Here is a 24,740-nt window from a genome sequence, read left to right as displayed (position 1 = left end):
CGCGCGATCAGATTGCCTTCTACACTCCACTTCCCCGGATTTTGCATTCACTGGTACCCGTGCATTGGAAGATACGGCCAGTCTAGGTGGTCTGTGGGTAGAAATAATTTATATGAACACTTGGGTTATATCTCACCCACACCCATAAAATTTTTATCTATACTCCGCGGTAGAAATATAGAGAGTGATGCAGACATAATATAAAAACACTATTACCATAATGCGTATAAAATATAAAATGATTTTTATATGGTTCAATATTATTTACCTTTGTGCCGCTCGCTACGCACATCGACAGAATCTATAATCGTCTATAGACTGAGTTACACTGAACGTCGATCTATATTCCAGCTCTGTCTTTTGCACTTGGTAAGGAATAGGGAAATTCTTTTTTAGTGGGTGTAAACGGACTTGATTTATTCGTCCTGAGAAACGTTATAGCATAAGCGTAGACGAGGGGTCTAATTCCATGGCTATAATAAACTTATAAATTAAAAAAACACAACTGGGACGCTTTAAAATGCTGTAATAATTAAAATGGATCAAAGTGCCGGTTATAGCAAACTGTAAAAAAATATTAGATGTTATGTTTTATTATCTTTTTTCAATATTTTCTATATCTTGTTGCGATGAGTCACTCTTTATAATTTAATAAACCAATAATTGAAAAAAAGATTGTCAAAATCGGATTAACCGTTCAAGAGAAAATCATCTTTCAAATTAGAGCCCATTTTTAGTGGCGTACTAATTTGATGTGTATTTCAAAAATCACAGTAATTGAAACACTAGTTATAATTTATTGTTATTTAATATTTAATATGATTTTTTAAGAAATTGTAAATTATCACAAGACATTAATTCCTTTTTGGTAACTGGATTCTGAGGTTCTTTCGTCTAGATTTGGCGTCAATGACCAACTGAGCCTGTCTCTTCAAGTATCCCCTAGATGGCACTTCCTCTTCATCTTCGGATCCTGAAAGCAAATTGTGTTAGAAAAAATAACATTGTTAGAATCGATATTGTATTACCTGCAGTAGCAGGAGGTGCAGGCGATGTTCCTGGTTGAGGCAGAGGTGTTCTTCTTATTAACCCGCTGTAGGGTGTTGGTAACCACTTATCGTCATATGGTTCAGCATTGAAAACCTATGAATGTAGGTATTTTGAAAAATAAATTCAGGATGTTTTTCAGTATAATTTTACCTATAAAAGGGGCTGATTTTTTAGATTATTCAAAGAAAAATTACGAAATATAAGCATTTATCCTGATCTGCTCCATTCAATATATCTAATTGAGTAATTTCCTTATTTCAAATTTTTATCACCTGACTGTCTCTGAGTTGGTGGTATTTTTTGACTGAAATTCAAATTTCCATCAGGGGAGCAGCTGTAGCAAGTGTTGCAATTTTGGAAAAAATAAACAAAATGCAAACTACTGGTGTCTATAATTTTGTTGTATCCTCTTTAAATAATGGACAAGAATTATACTTTGGTATTTTTTGACTTGAGGATTAACATGACTTTATTAATAACACTTGAAATATTTGAAAATAAAAAGAACTTATAAACTTTGAAGTAAGGTTTATATTTGACCTATAGCATACTGAGAACTAATAAATTCGCAACTGGTATGCATAGGGTTACTAGATCTATTTCATGACAGACCCGGAGGTATGACTCGTTTGTGTAATTGATGCCTTAAAAAGGAGGTTATGCAAATGCAATCAGGAAATCTGGGAGAAAACTGTTGTTTTCGAAGAAATCGATGTCTAAAAAAAAAGACCGCGATCAGAAAAATATCTACTTCGTGGCAGAGATCAGGAATGTTTTTTCCGCAACAAAGAAAACCCGGAGCCTGGAGATATATCATCAAAACCCGGAGATCTGGCAACCCTAGGTATGCGTCTGGCGGATTTGGCTGAAATTATTACCTGTTCTTCAACGTCGAAAGGAATTTCACCGTCATTAATTTTCCTGAGAATCTCCTTCAGTTCCATCTGGATGTGGTTGAGGACAACCAAAGCATTATTTTCTAATATTGCTAGGGGGTTTATGCAAAGGTAAAGCCCCTGCAAACCAGCTAAGATCGATTTCAAAGCCTCGTCTTTCTTTTCTTTCTCCTCTTTGCATTGTCGCGAGCGCTCATGGTTTTCTTCTATTGTTTTTTGTATCCTTTCCATTTCGCCCGTTTTTCTGTAAAGAAAAAGTAACAAAATTTAATGTATTTAACTCTTCAATGGCATCAAATGTATTACCTTTCGGCATCCTTTACTTCGGCATATTTATAAGAGTCTAATTTCTGTTTCAGGACTTCCGTTTTCTTTTCCAATTTGTGCTTGTCTTCTTCTGCCTTCTTCCTTAGAAGCATCAATCTTTCTTCTGTGTCCTTTTGGGATTTGAACCTCTCTAGCACTTCTTGGGAACTTGTGCCCCCTAAAAAATATAAATATATAAAAATTGAAAAGAAAAATCAAAAAGTGATAGTAAAAGTTGCTCAATATATATATTTTTTTCTACAACCATCAATTGTGTTAAGGATGGAACATAGCTTAATGGGCCAAACGTATAACTATAATGTTGCTCCAATATACAGCATCATAATAAAAAAAAGTACAGAAACCATTTTACCAACAAGTTGGAAATTTCAGTAAGATTGTTTTTTAGGGCGAGAATACCACAAATAGTATTTATTTTATACTCACCATTAAACAACACTAATTATACCTTACTCCTAAAAATATTTCTTTGCCTCCCTGTAGATTTTAAAATCAACAATAACACCCTAAATAATTAAAATTTAATGAAAAATAAAAAATTACATTATAATAATAATATTTACATATTAATGTTAAAATACCTATGTATTGTTGTAAATGCTTTACACAATCTAAATTTTATTCAAATTACTAATGGTTTCTGAGATTTTAAATTAATCCTTTATCTCGTAAACAAATCAAGAACTAGGGATTGCACATATTTTTATAATTATAAATTGTAAAGGAAAATGATCGTGTTTAGTGAGGAAGAGCCCTTAAAAAAAGTTGTTTACCCGTAGCTTGCTTCAGGACTTCAAAGGCTTGGGCAAGTGTCTCTACAGGATGCGGTGGCGTGGGCGATTTCTCGTCCTCTGGGGCTGCATCCTCAGCCCCTTCCGGTTCAGGCCGCGGGAGGATCTTTCCGCCTTGGAAGATGCGTCTTTCTAATCTCTCCAATTCGATTTTCCTCTCGTTAACGAGCCTCTTGCCCTCGGTGGCTTCTTTTTCCCTCAAGTTGGCCGCAGAATTCGCTGCTCTCTCCTCTTTCAGCAGGTTCCCCCTCGCTATGTTGCGCATCCTTGTGGCTTCGTCCATAATCTAATCATATTTTATTTCATAAATAAATTTTTTCACATTTTAAAATTATTATTCTGTGTATTATTAGTCAACATTACCTAACTTAATTTCCTCAAATGTGACACCCTGTATACAGTCTTTCTGAAAAGAGTGCGTTCCTTGAAAAGGGTGATAAAGGGCACAAAAATAAGCTAACTTTATTAAGCAACTCATGGTCTAATAAAACATTATGTTTTAAATTCATAAAAAATTTTAGTTAAAAAAAAAGGTTTAAACAAATATAAAGCCGTCCTTGGTGCGGCAGCCAGTTGTACCTTTGATATCGAAGTTGCAGTGCGAAAGTGCTGATGGCGGTTTTGACGGTTTAATTTTTCTGTTCGAAAATACTGAAATTTATTCAAAGCTCGTTTAAAAATAACACAAAAATTAAACGAATTACCAATAGACGATATGGTCTACAAAAATTGTTCAAAATTGTTTCCATGTGCTAATAAACATACTTCCAAACGACGGCGACGGTTAAAATTTGTCCTCGTACGTGCAAATTTTGTCGAATTTCATTAGCTGCAGCAAAAATACGCAGTTGAAGATCTGTTGCATCAACAGTAGGCATTCGGTACATATTTTGATTCGTACACCTCCAAATAAAAAAGTTCATATTCGGACTTCGCGCTGGCCAACGTACAGGGTTATTTCGTCCTATCCACCTTTCCGAAAAGATGGTATATAAAAATCACCATCACCGTCATGCATGAAGAACATTTGGGCACGGATTTATAAAAGGACGTCTTCCAACAAACCCGGTAACGCGTTTGTTAAAAAATCTAAATAAACGTGCAAGTAACACTATCGGAGCGAGTAATCTGTCACCAAAAACACCACGAAACAGTTGCTGGAATAACGGAGATCTCTGAACAACGTGAGGATTTGTATCATACCAATAGTGAAAATTTATTATACCATTTCTAGTAAAACAACATTCAAAATTTACCGATATTTCGAAGCCAACCAATAAAACGCTGGAAACTCATATTCTTCACATAAATGCATCAAAGGCAGGCTACAACAACATGCCTAAGCCGTTCTACAAGTAGAAAAAGAATGCCTGACGAAATCCCCGAAAATCGCGGATGTTTCGAAAATCTGCTCGAAACTCGCCAAAGCTACGAATGGTTTTTTTACTACGTTACAAAAATCACCGATCTTTCGAAAAATTTCACCGACCTTTCGAAATCTCTACCGTCGATCCACCAAGACGACAGCGAGTAGGCGTAGTCATGTTTTGTGGGCGTAATTATCCCCACATCATCGGACGATAACCACGGCCTACGCTAAAGCCTCCCTAAGACCGCCGATGAGAGACATAGGAAATACATTTTTTCACCACCCTTTCGAAATTTCCAGAAATCGACATCGAAGTCGTCTCCTGCAAGAACTCCGAATCGGAATTAATTCAGTTTCGGATAACCAACCACGGCCGAGCAACTAGACCAGGCAAGAATGCAAACGTCTCGCGGGCCGAAACGAGGTATCACTGAACCAATCCACGCAGCAGCCGTTCTACCGGAATTCACCCTGCTGGTGATTGATCGCGTACCCGCGGCAATTGCAGTCTATCAACCAGGGCACACAGTACCTGGTGAGAGTCGAGCACTCGCCGTTCCAAAAGCCTAAGTTCCATATATATATTTACTTATTTTTGAGTTATTTCTCAGATAAAAAATACACAAACCTCGAGCTCACGGTCAGCTCCACGCTGCACCAAGCTTTTAAAAGCCTCAGTACCGGCACTCCAAAGAGTTCGTACATAGTGAATTTAAAAACTGTGAATCAAATACAGTGATTTTCAGACACTAGGGTATTAGACCCGAAACAAGTATATACAGGGTGACACAAAAGCCCGAAGCCCGTTTCCAAATCCCAAGTGGAAACCAGATTAATGAAGTGATCCAACGCCGATTCAGTCGCAATAAACGAAACAAATAGATCGTGGAATCTTCACCTGGGCATATTGGACTCATAACGATGGCGTAGGATCGGAAACATCACCTCCCCTCAATGATGAGAGGAACGAGATGCCGGGGAACTCTCCAGCCCCCCAGCAGGCGTCCAACGCACTGGCACCCGAGGTAAAGAGGGACCCTGGACAATCCGATCCTTCCCGTTCCATCATACGAGTCTTGAACCCAATGGTGATGCTCAGGGGAGAAGCGGACCAGTCTCAACAGCCGGGACCAACCCAGGAGGCAACCAACACGTCTCCACGACATGGCGCCCATCGTGGGGCCATGTTGCGAGACGAAATTGAAGCTAGCCATACACAACCACGACATTATGATGTTTTCTTCGTTGTCGAAAACATGTTGCGGCCTTTCCAATCCCATTATGACCTTCATATATCTGGCGCACATTCCCGGTATCCCGTAACCCTTTTGCACTGTTCTACTATTAGGTTGTCGTCTGTTAGGGTAACGGACCGCATACAAACGACAAGTCTCATTTAAATTGTACTGACATTCTTCGTACATTAATACCATAACTGTTCGTTCTTGATCGGAAAACATTTTATACGCAGGTTAAATAATACTGCACCACAACTAAAGAAAGAACACAAGATATACTGGCCTACCTTCATTTGTTTGATTGTGGTCACGTGGAACGTCAGCCATTTAGAGAAGTGTTTCACGCATGTAGCGTGTACGAACCATTCTGGCCGTGCACGTGCACAAGATGCATATCTCGAAGAGTGCCTTGCGCTGCCCCTCTAAAACGGCAGTAAAGAAAAATATTTTGTGGAATTTGATATTATTTTAGGTGCAAACTGTTATTTAGAGATATAAAATATTTCATATAAACGCTTCAATAAAGTAGAAAAAAATAACGTTAAATAATTCCGGTCCGTATTTATAAAAAACAGAGTCGTAACTACCATATACATTGTGATACCCTGGAGCCTCCAATGATTGATTTTGACTCGAGACCCATTAAAAAAATTTCTATCACATCATGCTGTTGCCTGTTATTCCAAATTTGATTGACGTTAATAAAAAACAACTTTTATGAATGTGCCATATACGTATATTTAAAAAAAAATATACTTAAAATTATTTTTCTCTATAGGTAAATGTTTTATATGAGCAAGCACATTCCCTTCAGAATTTTATACGCAGGTCAAATAATACTGCACCACAACTAAAGAACACAAGATATACTGGCCTACCTACATTTGTTTGATTGTGGTCACGTGGAACGTCAGCCATTTAGAGAACTGTTTCACGCATGTAGCGTATACGAACCATTCTGGCCGTGCACGTGCACAAGATGCACAGGGGCTTACATTTATGGTTTATTTTCTTAATTAATTTTCTCGAAAATAGAAGCATTTAAACAGTCAGTTGTTTAATAAAAGTTGCTCATCTTCGTGCCCTATGTCACCATTTTCAAAGGACGCGTTTTTTTTCATAAACACCCTGTATTATTGCTTGTTTGAGTAATCTTTAAATTTAGGAATATTCATTTATATCGTTTTTTGTAATGTCGGAAAGTGATGACTGATGCCCAATCTCGGACGTAAACAACGAGAGTCATCTAGACACCTAAGTGTGCGGGACCCGAAGTGAAGGGGGAAGAAAAGATAAACATTCTGGCTAGAGCGGAATAAGGGCTGACTTGAGGCATTCATTAGATATACACCAACTACGTAACATGTAAAATACTTACTATTCGAAGTTAATTTAATTATAACGTTTTACAACATTTCCGAGTTTTATTGCATTATTTCTAACAGTAAGTTTTAAGCATATTAGTGTAAGAGTGCTGGGTCAGCAGGTTGCGGCTCCAAGGCAACTAGACAGCCCCGGACGCGGGATGTTTATTTTTTTAAGCACAAACTAAAAATGTTAACGTTGCCAGAGAATGGATATACGCGTTTGTGAGTTGGTACGATGTAGACGGATTTAGTTAAGACTCGTTTTATTAAGTGTTTGAATATAAGGACTAAAATATCCCAGTTTAGTATTTTTGAGAGCCTATCCTAACATTAGTTATCTATTTTACGAAACACGTGTTGGTTGTTCTTAAATACTTCTAAATCCTTGTAAAAATAAATTAATTTGAAATTGTTCATTTCTATAGTATCTATGTAAATAGGACACAAGGGTTAAATTCGGTCTGTACGATTGCAACTATGACAATTTGTTACGGGTTGTCTAAATACGTGACGTCACAGACCGTCACACTTAGCCTCGTTGCACACTTGCCGGATCCGGCTGGCTCTTTCACACGTAATTTAATTTTCAAACCGGTTTGGCCGATATTAGTCTCAGTTGCATTTTTATCACAAGAGATGGATCGTAGACGCATTGCAATTATGTGGCTTGGCTATTGCCGATATTGCAATTAAAAAAAAAATATGAGAAATATCCAAAAAATATGAAAAGGCTAAAGTTTTGTCCCACCGGACAGGTCTGGATTCAAAGTGGTGGCGACCGGCTACAACCCGGCAGCCGTTCGCCGGATAGCTCCTTCCGTCACGTGTGACAGCTGCCATAAGACTCTGTACACCGTGCTACCGGGTAACCGGATTCGGCATGTGTGCAACGGGTGTACAAGAGTCTATTGTCAGTTTATCTGGATTTTAGTCAGGCTTGCAAAGAACCATTTTATATAATTTACGACGTTTTGTATAATAAAATTACCTAGTACGGCAGTTGTAAGAATGGATTTATTTTATCCATTTGGATTTCAATATATCTTTTATATTGTCTTATATTACCAGAACTATCAAAGTACATATCTTAAATGGAACACCCTGTACGGTATGTTCATAAAGTATAGTGACAGAATAAGACAACACTCACCTTTTGCAGTTTATCTATATCTATTTTTTGGCCTTCTAGATCCTCTTCTAGCTTTTTAACGTTGCTGTCGAACTTGTCAGCGTCATCTTTGAGAGACTTTCGGATGTCACAGTAACGATTTTTTATGTGAACCGCTTCTCGTATCTGGACTTCGACTGCGTGAATAGCGTTTTGCAATTCGCTGGTCGACTAAAAACGGAAAAGATCACTAAAAATCGTTAATTTTATATGATTTGTGCAAAACACTTCGTATGTTGTAGTATTGAGCAAACAAGGCCTTTCGTGTTGTAGGTTTTACGTGTTGTCTAGAGCAACGATTGTTTGGGAATTATGAAATTTCCTTGGATTTCTAAGACTAAACTCTATACCGACATATAGTATTCTTCTTGACGAAAATGCGTTGCAATACTGAATGACGGTAGATGTAATGGGGTAAATTAGACCTTTTCTTAATTCAGTATAAAAATGTTTTATGCCATTTTCAGAAAAAGAAATATGAAAATTATTGCAAAAATATTGCCCATAAAACATTTTTTTTCTTTATATCGTTTAAAAGTGCATATTATTTTGTTACTATGGGATATTTATTAACAATATTTTGTCCACTAATGAAAAATAACCATTTTTGTGAAATTAATTTTGATGACAGAGATGGCAGAGAATGATGGCGAAAGACTCAGTTAAATATTTGTATATTTACCTTTTTAACAGGCTTCACTACTTTCCTCATAAGTTCCTTTTGCTCGTGTTGACTTACGAGAAGCTGATATTTAGCTCCTAATTCAGTAAAATATTTTCTTCTCTAAAACAAACGCTTTTGAATTAGAAAAACTTTCTAACAAACTCAAAATAAACTACATCACCATCCTAAGTTTAACCGACGAGTCTGGTAGAGGGGGCGGCAAATTGCTATTCTGTAAGGGCATATATGTTTGTTGTGTTTCATTACCTGTTTTATCTTATATCTCAGGAGATCCAACCTTTTAGAATTATCGATAACCTGCAGATCTAGCAACTCTCTGACTTCGGCGGCGGTTTTGTCCGCCAAAGGCCCTATGATATCCACGATTCTCTTATTTTGAATCCTATACTTGGCCGTGGGAGTGGTACACTCGTGTAGGTCCACTATGAGGAGAGCAATTTCTTTCTTTAGTTGCAGAATTTGGTCCGCGTTAGATATCCTTTCTGCCTCGCATATCTCGAAGAGTGCTTTGCGCTGCCCCTCTAAAACGGCAGTAATGAAAAATATTTTGTGGAATTTGATATTATTTTAGGTGCAAACTGTTATTTAGAGATATAAAATATTTCATATAAACACTTCAATAAAGTAGAAAAAAATAACGTTAAATAATTCCGGTCCGTATTTATAAAAAACAGAGTCGTAACTACCATATACATTGTGATACCCTGGAGCCTCCAATGATTGATTTTGACTCGAGACCCATTAAAAAAATTGCTATCACATCATGCTGTTGCCTGTTATTCTAAATTTGATTGACGTTAATAAAAAACAACTTTTATGTGCCATATACGTATATTTAAAAAAATATAGGTATACTTAAAATTAGTATTGTCTATAAATGTTTTATATGAGCAAGCACATTCCCTTCAGAATTTTATACGCAGGTCAAATAATACTGCACCACAACTAAAGAACACAAGATATACTGGCCTACCTACATTTGTTTGATTGTGGTCACGTGGAACGTCAGCCATTTAGAGAACTGTTTCACGCATGTAGCGTATACGAACCATTCTGGCCGTGCACGTGCACAAGATGCACAGGGGCTTACATTTATGGTTTATTTTCTTAATTAATTTTCTCGAAAATAGAAGCATTTAAACAGTCAGTTGTTTAATAAAAGTTGCTCATCTTCGTGCCCTATGTCACCATTTTCAAAGGACGCGTTTTTTTTCATAAACACCCTGTATTATTGCTTGTTTGAGTAATCTTTAAATTTAGGAATATTCATTTATATCGTTTTTTGTAATGTCGGAAAGTGATGACTGATGCCCAATCTCGGACGTAAACAACGAGAGTCATCTAGACACCTAAGTGTGCGGGACCCGAAGTGAAGGGGGAAGAAAAGATAAACATTCTGGCTAGAGCGGAATAAGGGCTGACTTGAGGCATTCATTAGATATACACCAACTACGTAGCATGTAAAATACTTACTGTTCGAAGTTAATTTAATTATAACGTTTTACAACATTTCCGAGTTTTATTGCATTATTTCTAACAATAAGTTTTAAGCATATTAGTGTAAGAGTGCTGGGTCAGCAGGTTGCGGCTCCAAGGCAACTAGACAGCCCCGGACGCGGGATGTTTATTTTTTTAAGCACAAACTAAAAATGTTAACGTTGCCAGAGAATGGATATACGCGTTTGTGAGTTGGTACGATGTAGACGGATTTAGTTAAGACTCGTTTTATTAAGTGTTTGAATATAAGGACTAAAATATCCCAGTTTAGTATTTTTGAGTGCCTATCCTAACAAGTCAGAAGTGGGATACCTTACTATATAAAACAGTTACAAAAAAAGTGCGCCTACAAAGTTGAAAATGAGTCATCAGGGACAACGTCCCGAAATGCAGAATGCATCTGCCGTTGACAAAGACGTAGAATTGATGAGAAGGCCCGTGTCAGAAACCCGCTCGACCACTCCTCCTATAACTCAAAGAAATTTGGATGCTATGCAAGTCGAATTGGAAATGTTGAGAAGTATCGTAAGTACAGGCTCACGTAATGTTAGTACTCCTCCAGGTATGTGGGGTTTATTTAAAGACGATAGGTTGTTGTCAGATTTCGATCCCTCTAGAGATAATCAAAGTATTAATGATTGGCTTCAAAAGGTTAATGAATGTGCGCAGATTTATAAATGGGACGAAATTACAACCATGTACCTAGCATTAGGAAAATTAAAAGGTATCGCACGTACCTGGTATGAGGGTTTAAAGAATGTCAATTATTCATGGTTGCAGTGGCAGGAAATGCTAAAACAGACATTTCCGACCAAAACCAATTTTGGAAAATTGTTGTACGAGGCGGCAACGTATGAGACGGAGTCTGGTCAAAATTTGTATGATTATTGTTTTTTGAAACTCACCAAATTAAATCAGTTACAATTGCCATTAACAAATGATCAAATAATTGATAGTATTATTGAAGGTGTACGAGACAAGCGAACTCAGATTTCATTGAGAGGAGCTAGTTACAAGACATTTGTAGAATTTGCAGCGTATGTCAAAACTTTTCCCCCTGTCTACGGGAAACCGGACATAAAAAAACGGACACTCGATGTTTCGGTATCTAATAGGTCATTCAAAATCGTTAAATCGCTGTCCAGTCCAAATAAAGTAACTCGGTGTTATGAATGCAATGAAATAGGCCACAAGCGACATACTTGTCCGAAATTTAGTGCACAACCTTCCTCGTCAAATGTGTGCACAGTGTGTCGGAAAGCTGGTCATAACGAAAATAATTGTTTTAAAAGGAAAAAGGTGAACCAAAAAACGGAACATAAAAATGTTAATTTCCTAGTTACTAATAAAAATAGCATCTATCATAAGCGTGCAAAAATCGGAAATATCAAATTAAAATGTTTCATTGATTTGGGAAGTGAATGTACCCTAATAAAACAATCCGTCGCTGATAAATTGCAGTTGAATTTGAAACAAATAAATAGACCTGTAGAATTGTTTGGGTTTAATGGAGGCCGGCTAGTTCCCGATCTCGAGTGTGTCACGTCCGTAACTANAAGAATCTATTGGTTCGTGTGAAGAGTTGTGGCAAAGAATACAAATCGCTGCCAACGAAGTCAAACGCAATCCCAATATGTTGTTTCAAACTCGAAGATCTCTCAGAAAACGTTGTGTAAAGTATGTAAATGTCAACGGTGGATTCTTCGAACACTGACTGTAAATCATTATTACAAATTTCATTTGTTTTATGGTTAATTGTTGTAATAACACGAAGAAACACTTGGTTTGTTTCGCTTTTAATTTCTCGTATTATCAAAACATAGTGTTGGTTAAATCGATTTTTCTCGAAAACGGATCGAAATACCGAAATGAAACATAAATACATAATTAATGGAAAAATGATTGCTCTTTCAGGTTTTGAATCAAGTGTCATGTTAGACATACAGGGTAAAATATTTATTAACTAAATTTTCGGTAAAATTGGTCGTAAGTGGCGCCCTCTATGAGCAATGCTGAAATTACAACGCGTATCTTATTCGTCACCTAAAAAAATATAGTTTCACAAATTTTCAAGTTCCTAATCTACATATTTTCAGAATAATCGCAAAAAAAAAACGATTTAAAATTTTAACTTTCAACACCCTGTATTTCCGAAACTATCAACTTTCGGACAAGGCAAGTTTGCGCCAATGGTAACTAATTAACTATTTCACGTGTAGTATCTTCAGCTTTCGATTTTCCCATTGTTAATGAATCACCCTGTATAGAAATTGTACATATAAGACGGAATTCCATCAGCTTATATAAAAATTTGGCAGTGGTGTAACATTTTTATATAAAAGACAAGTCTAGTTATGATAATAGCTCAACTATGGAATTATATCGAACTGAAATAATATTTTTATTTACAAATGATTTTATGTAGGTACCTACTAGAAAGAGTAATTCGTACCTAATTCGAAGCTAATTTGGTTTATTAATTTTGTGGTTACAAAAAAGTTTCCTTCAATTTCAATTTATACACCCTGTAATTCGCAAATGAAGTGTATTCCAATTCCCCAGTGTTTTTCGGATTTCACTCAACTTTCGAATCTACCTACGAATCCAATTATAGATACCCTATCCGCGAAAAATCCAGCCAAAAGTGCCGATACTTGAGAACGCTTAGTCGATCAACCCTATAAAGTAGAACACGTTGAATTAAAATTTTTTAATCCAAACGAAATTTCTAACTCTTTTAAATCAAATTGAAATTATACCATCTATATTTCGATCGGAATTTTCACCAATGTTTTAAATTGAAATTTTCGCCCATGTTTCGAAATGAAATCACCTATTGAATTCATGGTATAGTAAAAATTTACAATAATGAATTCTTTGTTGCTAAAACCACAGAACATCCCTAACTACTAAAACATAGTGGGTTACTATTTTTCTGTTTTGTGGGCAGAGGTGTCCGACATCCCCGACTACCTCTATAGGAGGTATGAGATATATAAATACATGATAGACGCAAATTGTTTTCTGGCAAATAAATTTTGCCTGTCCTATCTTCAATCAGTAAACGAATTGTATTCAAATTTAATTTAAGGTATGTTACAATATCTTTCAGTTATCTTTTAAAATTACACTTTAATATGAAAGTCCAGTTGCGTGTATACAGGGTGAGTCAAGTTTTCATGGTCAAATTTATCATTCAATTGTTTTTCTAAGTCAAAAACTTCATGTAAACATTGGTTGTAGAACGCTTTGTTATCGAGACACAATCTTGAAATTTAAAAAATAACATTCTTTTATTCAAATATCTCTAAGCCGCTCGTCACAGGTTAATGAAACCAGGCCCGGATCCAGAGACTGGTTTTGGGGGTGGCGCAAAGCACTTCATTATTATTATTATTATTATTATTATTATTATTATTATTATTATTGTTGTTATTTTTTTGATGACGTAAGGTGTAGGTTAGGAAGGGGGACTTGCATTAATATCGACTAACTGCCTGTTGTCGTTTGGAGAAATTGAAGATCTTTAAAAAATGTTGTGCTTTGGGGGTGGCGATCGCCACATCGCCACCCCCTCTGGATCCGGGCCTGAATGAAACTTGGGGTAAAAACTTGACTAATTGCCGATAAAAAATGTCTGAGTTTTTACACACATTCAACCAGTGTTAGATATACCTACGGAGAGATTCAGTAGGTATTTTTTTATTACAAATATAATTTTAAATACGATACAACCCATCAACAACAAAAAATTGTTTATACAATTTAAAATTTTTTTGGATTTACTATAAGAAAATTAAAATTCCTGAACCAATTTTATTTGGACAACTACATTACATTCAAAATTTTAATAAATATTTCTCATGAATTTGATTTAGAAAAAAATGTTTAACTGTAATGTTAAATTACAATTGTGAATTATCACAATTTGTGATTAATTTTTCCAATCCAGTTTTAGATTTAATTGTTAATTTCAACAACTTCTATGTAAATATAGCTGATAATACTACACTATGTTACTACTACTTTAGATAAAATTTAATTATATTATAGCACGCTTTAGATAAACTCTCTTACCATCACTTAAGTGGTGTGTTTACTATACTATTTATTTATGATGTTTTCGGTAGATACTTGCGTGAGGTACTTTATGTACGTCGTTGAAAGATACAATACTTATTAATTGTTATAAATAAGGAGACCTTTAACACTTTCTCTATATGGCTTTGTACATGTCATTTTTTAATATAACTAATAAAATTTAAAATAACTTATTGGTACATACTACGTAAATGTGGAAATATTAGAAGTACTTGAGAATATTTTTGAAAATCGCTATTTAAAAAATACTGATGAATTCCTTATGCTAATAAGTACATACTCATGATATGAAATGGTCCAATATACATTCTTTTTTTTTTGATAAAATATTTTACTGTTGTTAAAACTCTAAAAATAACAATTGCTTATCATGTTTGTGGTTTTTACAAGATTTAAATCCATAATAAGCAACTCACCTTTGTTTATTATTTTTAAAACGTCATGTTCTGGTGACCTCTATGTAAATGAATGAATCAATAGACGTTTTTTTAGATTCTTTCGCTTTTGCCCCATTTTTTAAAGCATGTGAAAAAATGATAAAATTGGTCTTAAAAATTTTGTTTAAATTATCTGAAAGCAGTTTTGGTCTTAATGACAGACTTGCTCTCAACATCTTTTTTGCTTTTTTAAAATTTCCAATATAAACCAATTATAAGAACACATTTTAACTACTTCACAATATCAAGAAGATTAGATATTACAAATTGAGAAACTATATATAAATCCAAACATGTACAGTCTCAGTAAGGGGTACCCAGTATTTCATATACCGTATACCCAACATGGCTATAGTCGCTGTGCTTCAGCTTATTTTCTTTGTAACGTACATCTCAACACAGACGTTACCAACTAACTATGAATACTATACATCAAACGGCATAAGTTCAGGACTATCGTCAGATCAAACTAATTTTATATTAAATGGAAAAGAAATTAGCATTTACAGTGGTGCTATGCACTACTTCAGGGTGCCCAAGGCTTACTGGAGAGACAGGTTGCGAAAAATGAGGGCAGCGGGGCTCAATGCCGTGGAAACTTACATTCCGTGGAATTTACATGAGTATGAGTCAGGTAAGTGCAACCCACCAAATTGTCATATGAAAATTACGAAATTATTGAAGTTAACTTGATGGTTCAGGTCGGTACGACTTTGGAAGTGGAGGCTCTGAAATGCAAGACTTCTTAGATGTCGCAGAATTTTTGAAAATCGCCCAAGAAGAAGACCTCTTCGCCATAATTCGATCTGGTCCGTTCATTTGCGGTGAATTTGAATTTGGGGGATTCCCAAGTTGGTTGTTAAGGGAGGAAATGACAGTTCGTACTTCAGATGCGACCTACATGAAGTATGTGACGAGATATTTCAACGTACTTATGCCAATTCTTGCACCGTTCCAATTTCAAAAAGGTGGATCGATCATAGCCATGCAAGTAGAAAATGAATATGCATTAATGTGGAAAAATGCGGATATGGTGTACCTAAAAGCTCTTAGACAGCTAATGTTGGACAATGGTGAGTAATTTTTTTAACTTCTCAATCTCCCAAATTAAGAAGACCTTAACTCTCAAATGTATGTCTTTATCTTAGATTTGTCATCTAAATATTGAGTCTTCAACACAAAATTAATGAATATGAATTGTTTGTAGACCTTATTATGATATATTTAAATGAATATTGGCTTCCAGTAGATAAACTGTTAGCTATGATGCCTGTAAGATATAATCTTGCCTCTGATTTTGTAATGAAAGTAATAATAATATCTTTAAAAATTATATAATCAATTTATTTTCCCCTCAGGTATAATCGAATTATTGGTGACCTCAGACAACCCTGACAGGGGCACAGTGGGTACTATTCCTGAACTATTTCTGATGACAGCCAATTACGATAAAAACCCTGTGACCCAGCTAGACATGATGAAGGAGCTTCAACCTAATAAACCTCTCATGACTATGGAATACTGGGCGGGATGGTTTGACTCTTGGGGCGTGAGTCACAACAGTAAGACACTTGAGGAATTTGAACAAGTTTATGAAGCTATATTGAGTTATCCCTCTTCCGTCAACATATACATGTTCCATGGAGGCTCTAATTTCCGCTTCCTCAATGGTGCATCTGATACGGACGCAAGCGATGGAAATGCAGGTAATTTTTCTACAAATTTGATCACTTAACCACACTTGCTTAACTGTTGATATTGCGGAAAGCAACTACTCTGGGGACTAATGCCGCAACCAGCATTGAATTATACTTGCAGTATCTAGTGCATCGAGTTGTAGTGACCATTCATAGATTTAGCACTATTTTGTTGTAACTTTTTCTTTTAAAAATTGCAGCCCACAAAGTTCCTTTTTTTACGATGACGATTTAAAAAATATAAATCGTTACACTTTTCGTTAATTCAATTTTATTTTTCAGCTTTTCAACCTATAACATCGAGCTACGATTACGATTCACCCTTAACTGAAGGTGGTGATTATACAGAAAAATATTACAAAGCTAAGGAGCTTCTAGCAAAATACAACCCTATACAAACCAAACTACCTGACGTTCCCGAGCTGATACCTAAAATAGCTTACCCCACGATTACAGTAAATCAACAGTTATACATAGACGATGCTCTGAAATCACTCCAATCTGTGTATTCGGAAAAATTGATAGCAATGGAAAAACTGGACATCAACAATGACTCGGGACAGAGTTACGGATACATAGTATACCGTAAAGAAAACCTAAAACTTGAAGCCAACTCCGTCTTGACCATCGAAGGGAGAATCTGCGACACCATAATGGTACTAGTTAATGGAAAATTGGTATCGCATTGGTTGGAAAATGTTAAAGATCTAGATCAATTTGGAACTTGGAGGTGGAAAGATTCCTACTTAACTCTAACCGAGGAAGAGCTAGAGGGCGCTACGTTAGAACTAGTGGTGGAAAATTGGGGACGAGTAAATGTGGTGTCTTATAAACAATACAAGGGACTCTACCAAGGAGCCGCCAAAATAAACAATGTCGAATTGACAGGTTGGACTATTTTCCCATTGGAATTCAAAAAATCTTGGACCAACAGCCTTTCCGGATGGGGGTCTGTTAATTTGGATAGCACTGGTCCTTCACTGTACAAAGCCACTTTGACTATAGCAAACGAACCGCAAGATACCTTTGTTTATATGGAAAATTGGAAAAAAGGAATCGTTATCGTGAACGGTTTTGTCATTGGTAGATATGCTAGAATGGGACCTGTTCAGACTTTATATTTACCAGCACCATTCCTAAAGCAGGGTGATAATGATATCGTTATATTCGAACATTTTAAACCTGGAGGAGACATCAGCTTTTCGACTGAACATATTTATGCGATACACTAATAATAAATTTAAACCTAATTGTGTATTTAGTTGCTGAAACTGAAATATTAACTATAATATTAATAATAATATTATAAAATAACTTATTTTGTTTTAATTTGGTTTACACTATTTAATACAGTTTGGCCTATTAAGAACTACATTTTTTGGATTCAACGCATTTTTTTTTCATATCAGTCGTCTTAAGAGATACAAAGTCACTCAAATAAGGACAGTTGTTGTAGAATTTGATATACGAATTTTTTTTTTAATCAGAAAGTGAAAGGTAGACATTTTAAATTTGGACATTGATAAGACACTTTTTCTGGATAATTCAAATACGAATATGAAGAAATACATACAATTTTTGTTTTTCTTATGAACTTATAAACACCAGACTGGATTTTTGCTTTTTTGACTAGGGCAATTTTGCCCCAAAATTGCGGCACTTTAAGCTACCATTACTTACACGCCATCTACCAATCATTGAATCATTCATAAGTACTATCTTCTGCGTAGAGGCCCCACATACTTCTATCCTATACTAATCATTTTGCGATTGACTTGAAGCCGAAAAGTGGGGCGACGGACCAGCGTATTCATACGCATGCGCTTCCTTTATGGGTTTTGATTGGTTGAAAGGAACCAAGAACGGTAAACAGTAAGAAAGCCAAGCTAACCTAAAAATATTCTCATTATGTTTTGTGTTGATGTGTTGTGTTAGTCCTTTGGTGTATTTTCTCTAATAATTGCGACTATTATCCTGTATATATTTTAACCAAAAACTTTATTAAACTTTGTTTGTTGTTAGTTATTAGTATTAGAGATATGGGTAGACTTTGTGCCTTATGTCGTTCAAAGAAAAGCGAAGAAATTTAGCTCCACGGGTAAGTACATTATATTTTTATTATTATTCAATATTGTACACTGAACTGGTTTATTATGCAAAAATCGATATATATGTTTGATAGATATTATATTTATGCGTACTTTTATAGTATATATTCATGGGTATTGTATTGCTTAAGCCATGCTCTTGTAATTAAATTTTCGTTCTTTTGACAAATTACTGAAATGCTGTCGATAAAAATACATTGTTAGGTAGTTCAGCAACTTTCAGCAGTTAGTGTTTGTATTTTATTTTTGTACCTACCTTAAAGAAAACTTTTTCTTTAGATTTCCTACAAATAAGGAAATGGAAGCCAAGTGGAAACTAGCTTGTGGATTTGAAAAATCTGATTGTGTTAAAACCATTGTCATTTGCTCAAACCACTTTAAGGTGGAAGACTATTATACTAGATTTATTGGGTCATATGATAAAAGGAAGTTAAAACCTAACGCTGTACCATCCGTGAATGTTCCGCATAAGGAAAATATTTCTCCAAATGTCCAACAGTTATCAGGTAACCTATATACGTACTAAATATTTATCCAATAGCTAATATATTTTTAATTTTAAGTAACATTTATGCAGGTTCTAAATAAATATAATAAAATTCAGGGCATTACTCCTCAATGAAAATTAATAGGAGTTTTTCATATGAAGAATTCTACGGATCCCTGTGAAAAACGTTTCTCAATTTTCAAAGAGAAATTACCCCTGAATGTTTTTGCATCACAAAGTTACTTTTTAATCTAAAAAATAGGAATAAAGTACCTAATATGTCAATGGAACACAGTTTTTGTAACTTATTTATTTCCTATATTTATGTACAGGGTGGCTGATTTTCGAGCCTCATTGCGATCTTGGAAACAATAAGAGATACAAGCTAGATTAGTTAAATTATGGCAAAGTTGCGCAATCTGATAGTTGTCAAGATGCTATGTTGAACTTTGTAAAATTCTGAAAACTTTCAGAAATATCTGAAAAAAAAACGAATTTTCATAAAATCTTTTACTTTTTTCGACATTATTTGAAAACAAATTACACTTCTGTCTAAATTCTTCTAAATTTTATATTCAGTTTAAATTAAACATGCTTTTTATTACAGCAGTGGAAAAGAAAAACGAGAGCGATGAATTTAGTGAAGTCCCTTCAAAAAAACTTAAGATGGATCGGATGACAAAGAACGAATCAATGGAAAGGATTGTATCATCTCAACCTAAGTTTACTGAATTACCCTCAACTTCTGCCTTAGAAAGTGATCCATTGTCAGGTGAAGATGTTATTGTTTCTACCCCTAGAAAAAATCAGAGAATCGGAAGATCAAGCCCAGATGTAGCAACACCAAGACGTGCTAAGAGAGCTCTCTACCAGTCCCGATATGTTCAAGGTCAACTTCGGTATAGGATTAAAAAATTGCAGCAAGATAAAAGACGACTTGTAAAGAAGATATCGACATTGAAGGAACTTGTAGAAAAATTAAAATCTAATAAGTGAAAATTGTGGCGATATATTAATGGTAAAGTTATAATGGTTATAGTTGGTTAATATTAGAAGATGGGTTGGAACCTTCGGTGTAGACACTATCGGAGATGAGTTCTCCACACACCGAAACGAGGTACTTTTACTGAACATCAAATTTAATCATCCTTGTATGATGTTACCTTGGTTAGAAAAACGTATCGGGAAAAGTACCACCCTTGGTGTGTGGCGAACTCATCCCTGGTAATGCTATACTTGTACAGGGTGTCTCAGATTTTAGTCAAGAAAATTTGACGAGCAATAGAACTTACAAAAACTTATATGAACTTGTATATTTTAAAGCTTCGTTTTCAAGATACAAATTGTTAAAATTAACAAAAAAAAATCCTTCAAATACCCCAAAAACCATCTGGCTGATTATGGTAAAATTCCATTTTTTTTAGTGATAAGTAGATATCTTTATCTGATGTGATTAGACTTTACTCATTTACCAAAAATATTTTTTGGTAAATTTTACACCCTCTATCTTGAAAGTAAAACTGAGAAACCTGTAAATTCATATGAACTTTTCCTTTTATTTTTACAAGTTCTATTACCAGTTATATTTTCCCGATTACAATCTGAGATACTATACTTTTTTTAATATTCCATAAATAGGTGGGAAGCAATATTTATGGTCCATGAATATGAAACCATATTTTCAATTCATGTTCTTTCATTATAACAAAACAACAAAAATAAAACAATTAAGTCAATTATAATTAGATATTGTATTGTTGTTTCGTTGCATCGGTTGGAAAATTAGAAAGAAAAATTGAAAAGTTATTTTTGTAAAAATTGGAAAATGTACTTTTTCAGTGACTGATGAACAAAACCAAATTATATAATTTTTATAAATGTTAAATGTGTATTTACAGGACAGAACTCCCCCAGTAATAGTGGAATTGATAAACTCCAAAATAAAATCAAGAAAATTGAAGTACTCGCAACAACTGAGATGTTTTGCTTTAACTCTTCAATTCTATTCATCCAGAGCATATAACTATGTAAGACAATGGGGAAACCTGCTACCTCATCCGTCAACTTTGAGACGGTGGTACACCATTGTCAATGGAAGACCTGGTTTTACTCAGGAAGCATTTCAAATTTTAAAAGAAAAATCAAAAAATGAATCAGTTATTTGCAACATCACAATAGATGAAATGTCAGTACGAAGCCAAATACTTTATAAAGGCAGCAGATTATTTGGATATGTTGACTTGGGAAGTGGAGACATTCCCACGGATTCTTGCCCCCTTGCGAAAAGTGCCCTTGTTTTTATGGCAGTTGATCTTAGGGGGCACTGGAAAATCCCACTGGGTTACTTTTTAATTAAATCACTTAATGGAATGGAAAGGGCAAATTTATTAAAAACTTGTTTCGTATTGTTGCATGAAACTGGCAAATTTGCCAGTCAATTTGCTTTGATGGGGCTAGTGTGAATCTGTCAATGGCTAAATGTTTAGGTGCCAATTTTGAATACGGATTTGCTTTTAAACCCTATTTTTCTCATCCAGTTACAAAAGAAAATGTTTATGTATTTTGGGATGCTTGTCATATGATAAAGCTTGTTCGCAACACATTTGGAGACAAAAAAGTTCTCTACGATGAAGAAAACTTACCCATAATGTGGGACTTCATAGAAAATATTGTGAAAATTCAAGAACAGGAGGGGCTTCATTTAGGGTGTAAAATTAATAAACAGCATATTTGTTATTATGATAATAAAATGCGTGTTAGACTTGCGGCACAAGTTTTAAGCGAATCTGTGCATAGTGCACTCATATATTTACAACGAAAAAATGCTACTTTTACAGATACTTTTACATACACCTAATACAAATGCTGATAATAATTAATACATTATATTATCAAAATTCAAATTTCATTAGAAAACTCGATGGGTGATGATCGATCTAAGTAGGGATCTTGTACTATAACATTTATTGGTTTTTAAAAGTGATATGTTTTGTAAATTTACTTCTTACTGACACATTAACTAATTTGGATGCCTCATAATGAACTCTCACAGTGATATACTTTAAGCAAATCAATTTAATTAATTCTACTCTGTGGTTGTCCAAAATATTCTGCGTTTTTATATGTTCCACCATATAACTATCAGAAAAAACATGTACATTGTATAAAATTTTGTTTACAATTACTTTTTCAAAATGTTTTATTTTTTTAATAGAACATTCCATTTGCCTAATAAGTATTTCAATCGCCTTACAAATCTTTATAACATCATACGATGGCATAACGTAAGACCCCCTATTTTTCAGATGAGTCAATAGTACTTTATCTTTTCCGACTAAATATTTTCTACAAATTTCACGTAATTTTTTTTAAATTCACGAGGAAATAAATCCTGCTATATATGAAGTGACATCTTCTACGTAAGGAGAGAGTTCGTATAACGTTTTTACATAATCATGGTCAAATAAGGCGTTATCATCTGTTGCTACATTTTCATTTGTCTCGCAAAGCGGATCTGTTATTTTATTTGAGCAGTAATTTAAAATCGGAACATGGTCCAACTGGCAACTGCCATCTTGAGAGGCACACACCTCATTTTTTACAAGGAGCCTTTTATACGCCGCCTCAAATTGAATGGCGTTCGGGTTATTATTAAAGCCACCCCTACTTCTTATTGCCCCAAAGAATGTCTCGATATGGTCCTGACTCAATTTAAAAGTCAGTAGATATTTTAAATTGTGCTTTTTCAAGTCATTGTAAAGTGGAAACATGTTACACAAACATATTATAAAACCAAGGAACCCAGTTTTTCTATTGCTGTCAATGATTCTGGTTCCACTTGAATCTTTTAAGCCCAATAAATATTGTATAAAATATTCGCTACTATTTTTTAAGAAGTTTGCCTAATAAGTATTTCAATCGCCTTACAAATATTTATAACATCATACGATGGCATAACCTAGGACCTCCTATTTTTCAGATGACTTAATAGTACTTTATCTTTTCCTACTAAAGTAATACAATATATTTATTCTTAGAACACTATATTTGTAAATAGCTAAATATTAAAAACTGTTATGGTATAGTGTATATTTTAATAAATAAATAAATAAATAAGTGTATCTTGAGTTTTTTTTTATAATCTGTTTAAACCTTCACTAACTCTTCTATTAATTCATCTTGTGTTGATACTCAGTAAAAATGTTTCAAAATTTTACTCGATAAGAGCCTTCCTAGAATAGTGGACATCATTATCGGATTGGTCTCCTATAGATATTTTATACCATTTTTTTATATTATCGAATAAACTGCAGAAACCACTACAATAAATAATTATGTAATAAACTTTTTTTTTATGAATCAAAATAATTCAGTTGTGCTGTATAAAGCGAATACTGACGATTTTTTGTTTAATAAATACGCCAATGTTATTTAAAAAATGTCCAAAATTACGAACATAGCCTATGTACACAGTTTTAAAAGCATATAAATTTGTATTCTGTTTTATTTTATTTAAGGCTACAAAATATTAAATACTGCTATGCAATACGTTATTGAAACTAATAAATAGTAAAATAATGTATTGAACATGGAGCCTATTCTATAGAGGACTCAGTAGAAAAGTAAACATTCAGAAATTGGAGTGAACTCAGTGAAAATATATTTAATAACATTTTATATGTACATATATAATCGGCTATAGTACAGAGCATGCCGTGACAATCTTTTGAATTTGAATGCAACTCACATTGCAACCGCGCCTAATTATGGAGCATGCGCAAAGCACACGGAGTACGTCTCACCCCCACTTTTTGGAAACAAGGTCATCCATTGAAACTAGAGGTAATAATCAGTATAGGATAGAAGTATGTGAGAGGCCCCCACAGACACACGTTCTTTTTGGTAGTTTTACCCGCACAGTTTTATCTGTACGGGTAAAACTGCCGGTGTGTGGCTAAAAACCGTTGTTCTTCCCCGCGTTTAAAATATCTGTCCCAGCTTGATTAAAACCGTCCGTTTTGAACGTGTTTGTTCAAGTCGGTACATGTGTGTGACGACGCGGTTAAAACGGACGTGAAGTGCTAGAAGTCTTGCAGGGCATTTTTTGTATTTTGCGACTTCACTTTAGGTCTTTTTTTAGGTCTTCGTAACTTCTGCCAGTAGCAAGAAATCTAAGCATAGCGGTAAGACGCTCATGCGGTGTAATACTTTGCCTCATTAAGGTATCCTGTTTTTGAATTAATGGTGTTACTAAAGTAAGCAGCTCTAAATAAGTTTCTTCGTCCATTCGCAAATAATTAAACCAATTTTCCGGCTCTAGTCGTAATTCATGCAAAAGATTGCCACCTTTTCGTTGGATTCGCGTCCAGAAGATGTTGTGGCAGAAACGTCGGCTAGCACACATTCGGAGCTGGTCGTGCGGTATTTAGAACTGTAAAGTTCAGGGCGCCAGTAACCTATTAAATTCCCACGTTTCTCAAGTCATTAAAATCCGGTTACAAAATTTCAAGTTTAAAAACTTA

General features: G+C 34.8%; 3 protein-coding genes across 3 annotated transcripts; 2 read left to right on the top strand and 1 right to left on the bottom strand.

The window, feature by feature from the left end:
* Positions 1-809: 809 nt before the first annotated feature.
* Positions 810-12,880, bottom strand: LOC108913435 (shootin-1; the record flags this gene model as incomplete). The annotated part of the gene is made up of 9 exons (XM_018718987.2): positions 810-973; positions 1,029-1,143; positions 1,929-2,190; positions 2,253-2,430; positions 3,047-3,350; positions 8,189-8,377; positions 8,889-8,990; positions 9,138-9,412; positions 12,841-12,880. Coding segments are annotated over 9 exons (1,584 nt in total), but the record flags the coding sequence as incomplete, so codon positions are not given.
* A 2,354-nt stretch (positions 12,881-15,234) lies between these two features.
* LOC108913442 (beta-galactosidase-1-like protein 2) lies at positions 15,235-17,906 on the top strand. Its single transcript, XM_018718994.1, has 4 exons — positions 15,235-15,560; positions 15,628-15,999; positions 16,285-16,632; positions 16,906-17,906. The coding sequence occupies exons 1-4, from the start codon at positions 15,272-15,274 to the stop codon at positions 17,853-17,855; spliced, it is 1,959 nt and encodes a 652-aa protein (XP_018574510.1). The 5' UTR covers positions 15,235-15,271; the 3' UTR covers positions 17,856-17,906.
* Positions 17,907-18,366: 460 nt separating this feature from the next.
* On the top strand, positions 18,367-23,549 carry LOC111692147. Its single transcript, XM_023455918.1, has 3 exons — positions 18,367-18,721; positions 19,011-19,237; positions 19,826-23,549. The coding sequence occupies exons 2-3, from the start codon at positions 19,030-19,032 to the stop codon at positions 20,212-20,214; spliced, it is 597 nt and encodes a 198-aa protein (XP_023311686.1). The 5' UTR covers positions 18,367-18,721; positions 19,011-19,029; the 3' UTR covers positions 20,215-23,549.
* The last annotated feature ends 1,191 nt before the right edge of the window (positions 23,550-24,740 follow it).

This window comes from Anoplophora glabripennis, unplaced genomic scaffold (genome assembly GCF_000390285.2).
Source record: "Anoplophora glabripennis isolate ALB-LARVAE unplaced genomic scaffold, Agla_2.0 scaffold528, whole genome shotgun sequence".
NCBI lineage: Eukaryota > Metazoa > Arthropoda > Insecta > Coleoptera > Cerambycidae > Anoplophora > Anoplophora glabripennis.
Note: the sequence above shows the minus strand (reverse complement) of the source record. Positions and strands in the feature narration are given on the sequence as shown.

Bases quoted from the DNA above. Each gene is read 5' to 3' on its own strand.
- LOC111692147 (XM_023455918.1), top strand. From the start codon at position 19,030: ATGGAAGCCAAGTGGAAACTAGCTTGTGGATTTGAAAAATCTGATTGT. The intron at 19,238-19,825 runs GTAACCTATATA...TTTTTATTACAG, and splicing joins AAATGTCCAACAGTTATCAG to CAGTGGAAAAGAAAAACGAG.
- LOC108913442 (XM_018718994.1), top strand. From the start codon at position 15,272: ATGGCTATAGTCGCTGTGCTTCAGCTTATTTTCTTTGTAACGTACATC. The intron at 15,561-15,627 runs GTAAGTGCAACC...TTGATGGTTCAG, and splicing joins TTTACATGAGTATGAGTCAG to GTCGGTACGACTTTGGAAGT. The intron at 16,000-16,284 runs GTGAGTAATTTT...TTTTCCCCTCAG, and splicing joins ACAGCTAATGTTGGACAATG to GTATAATCGAATTATTGGTG.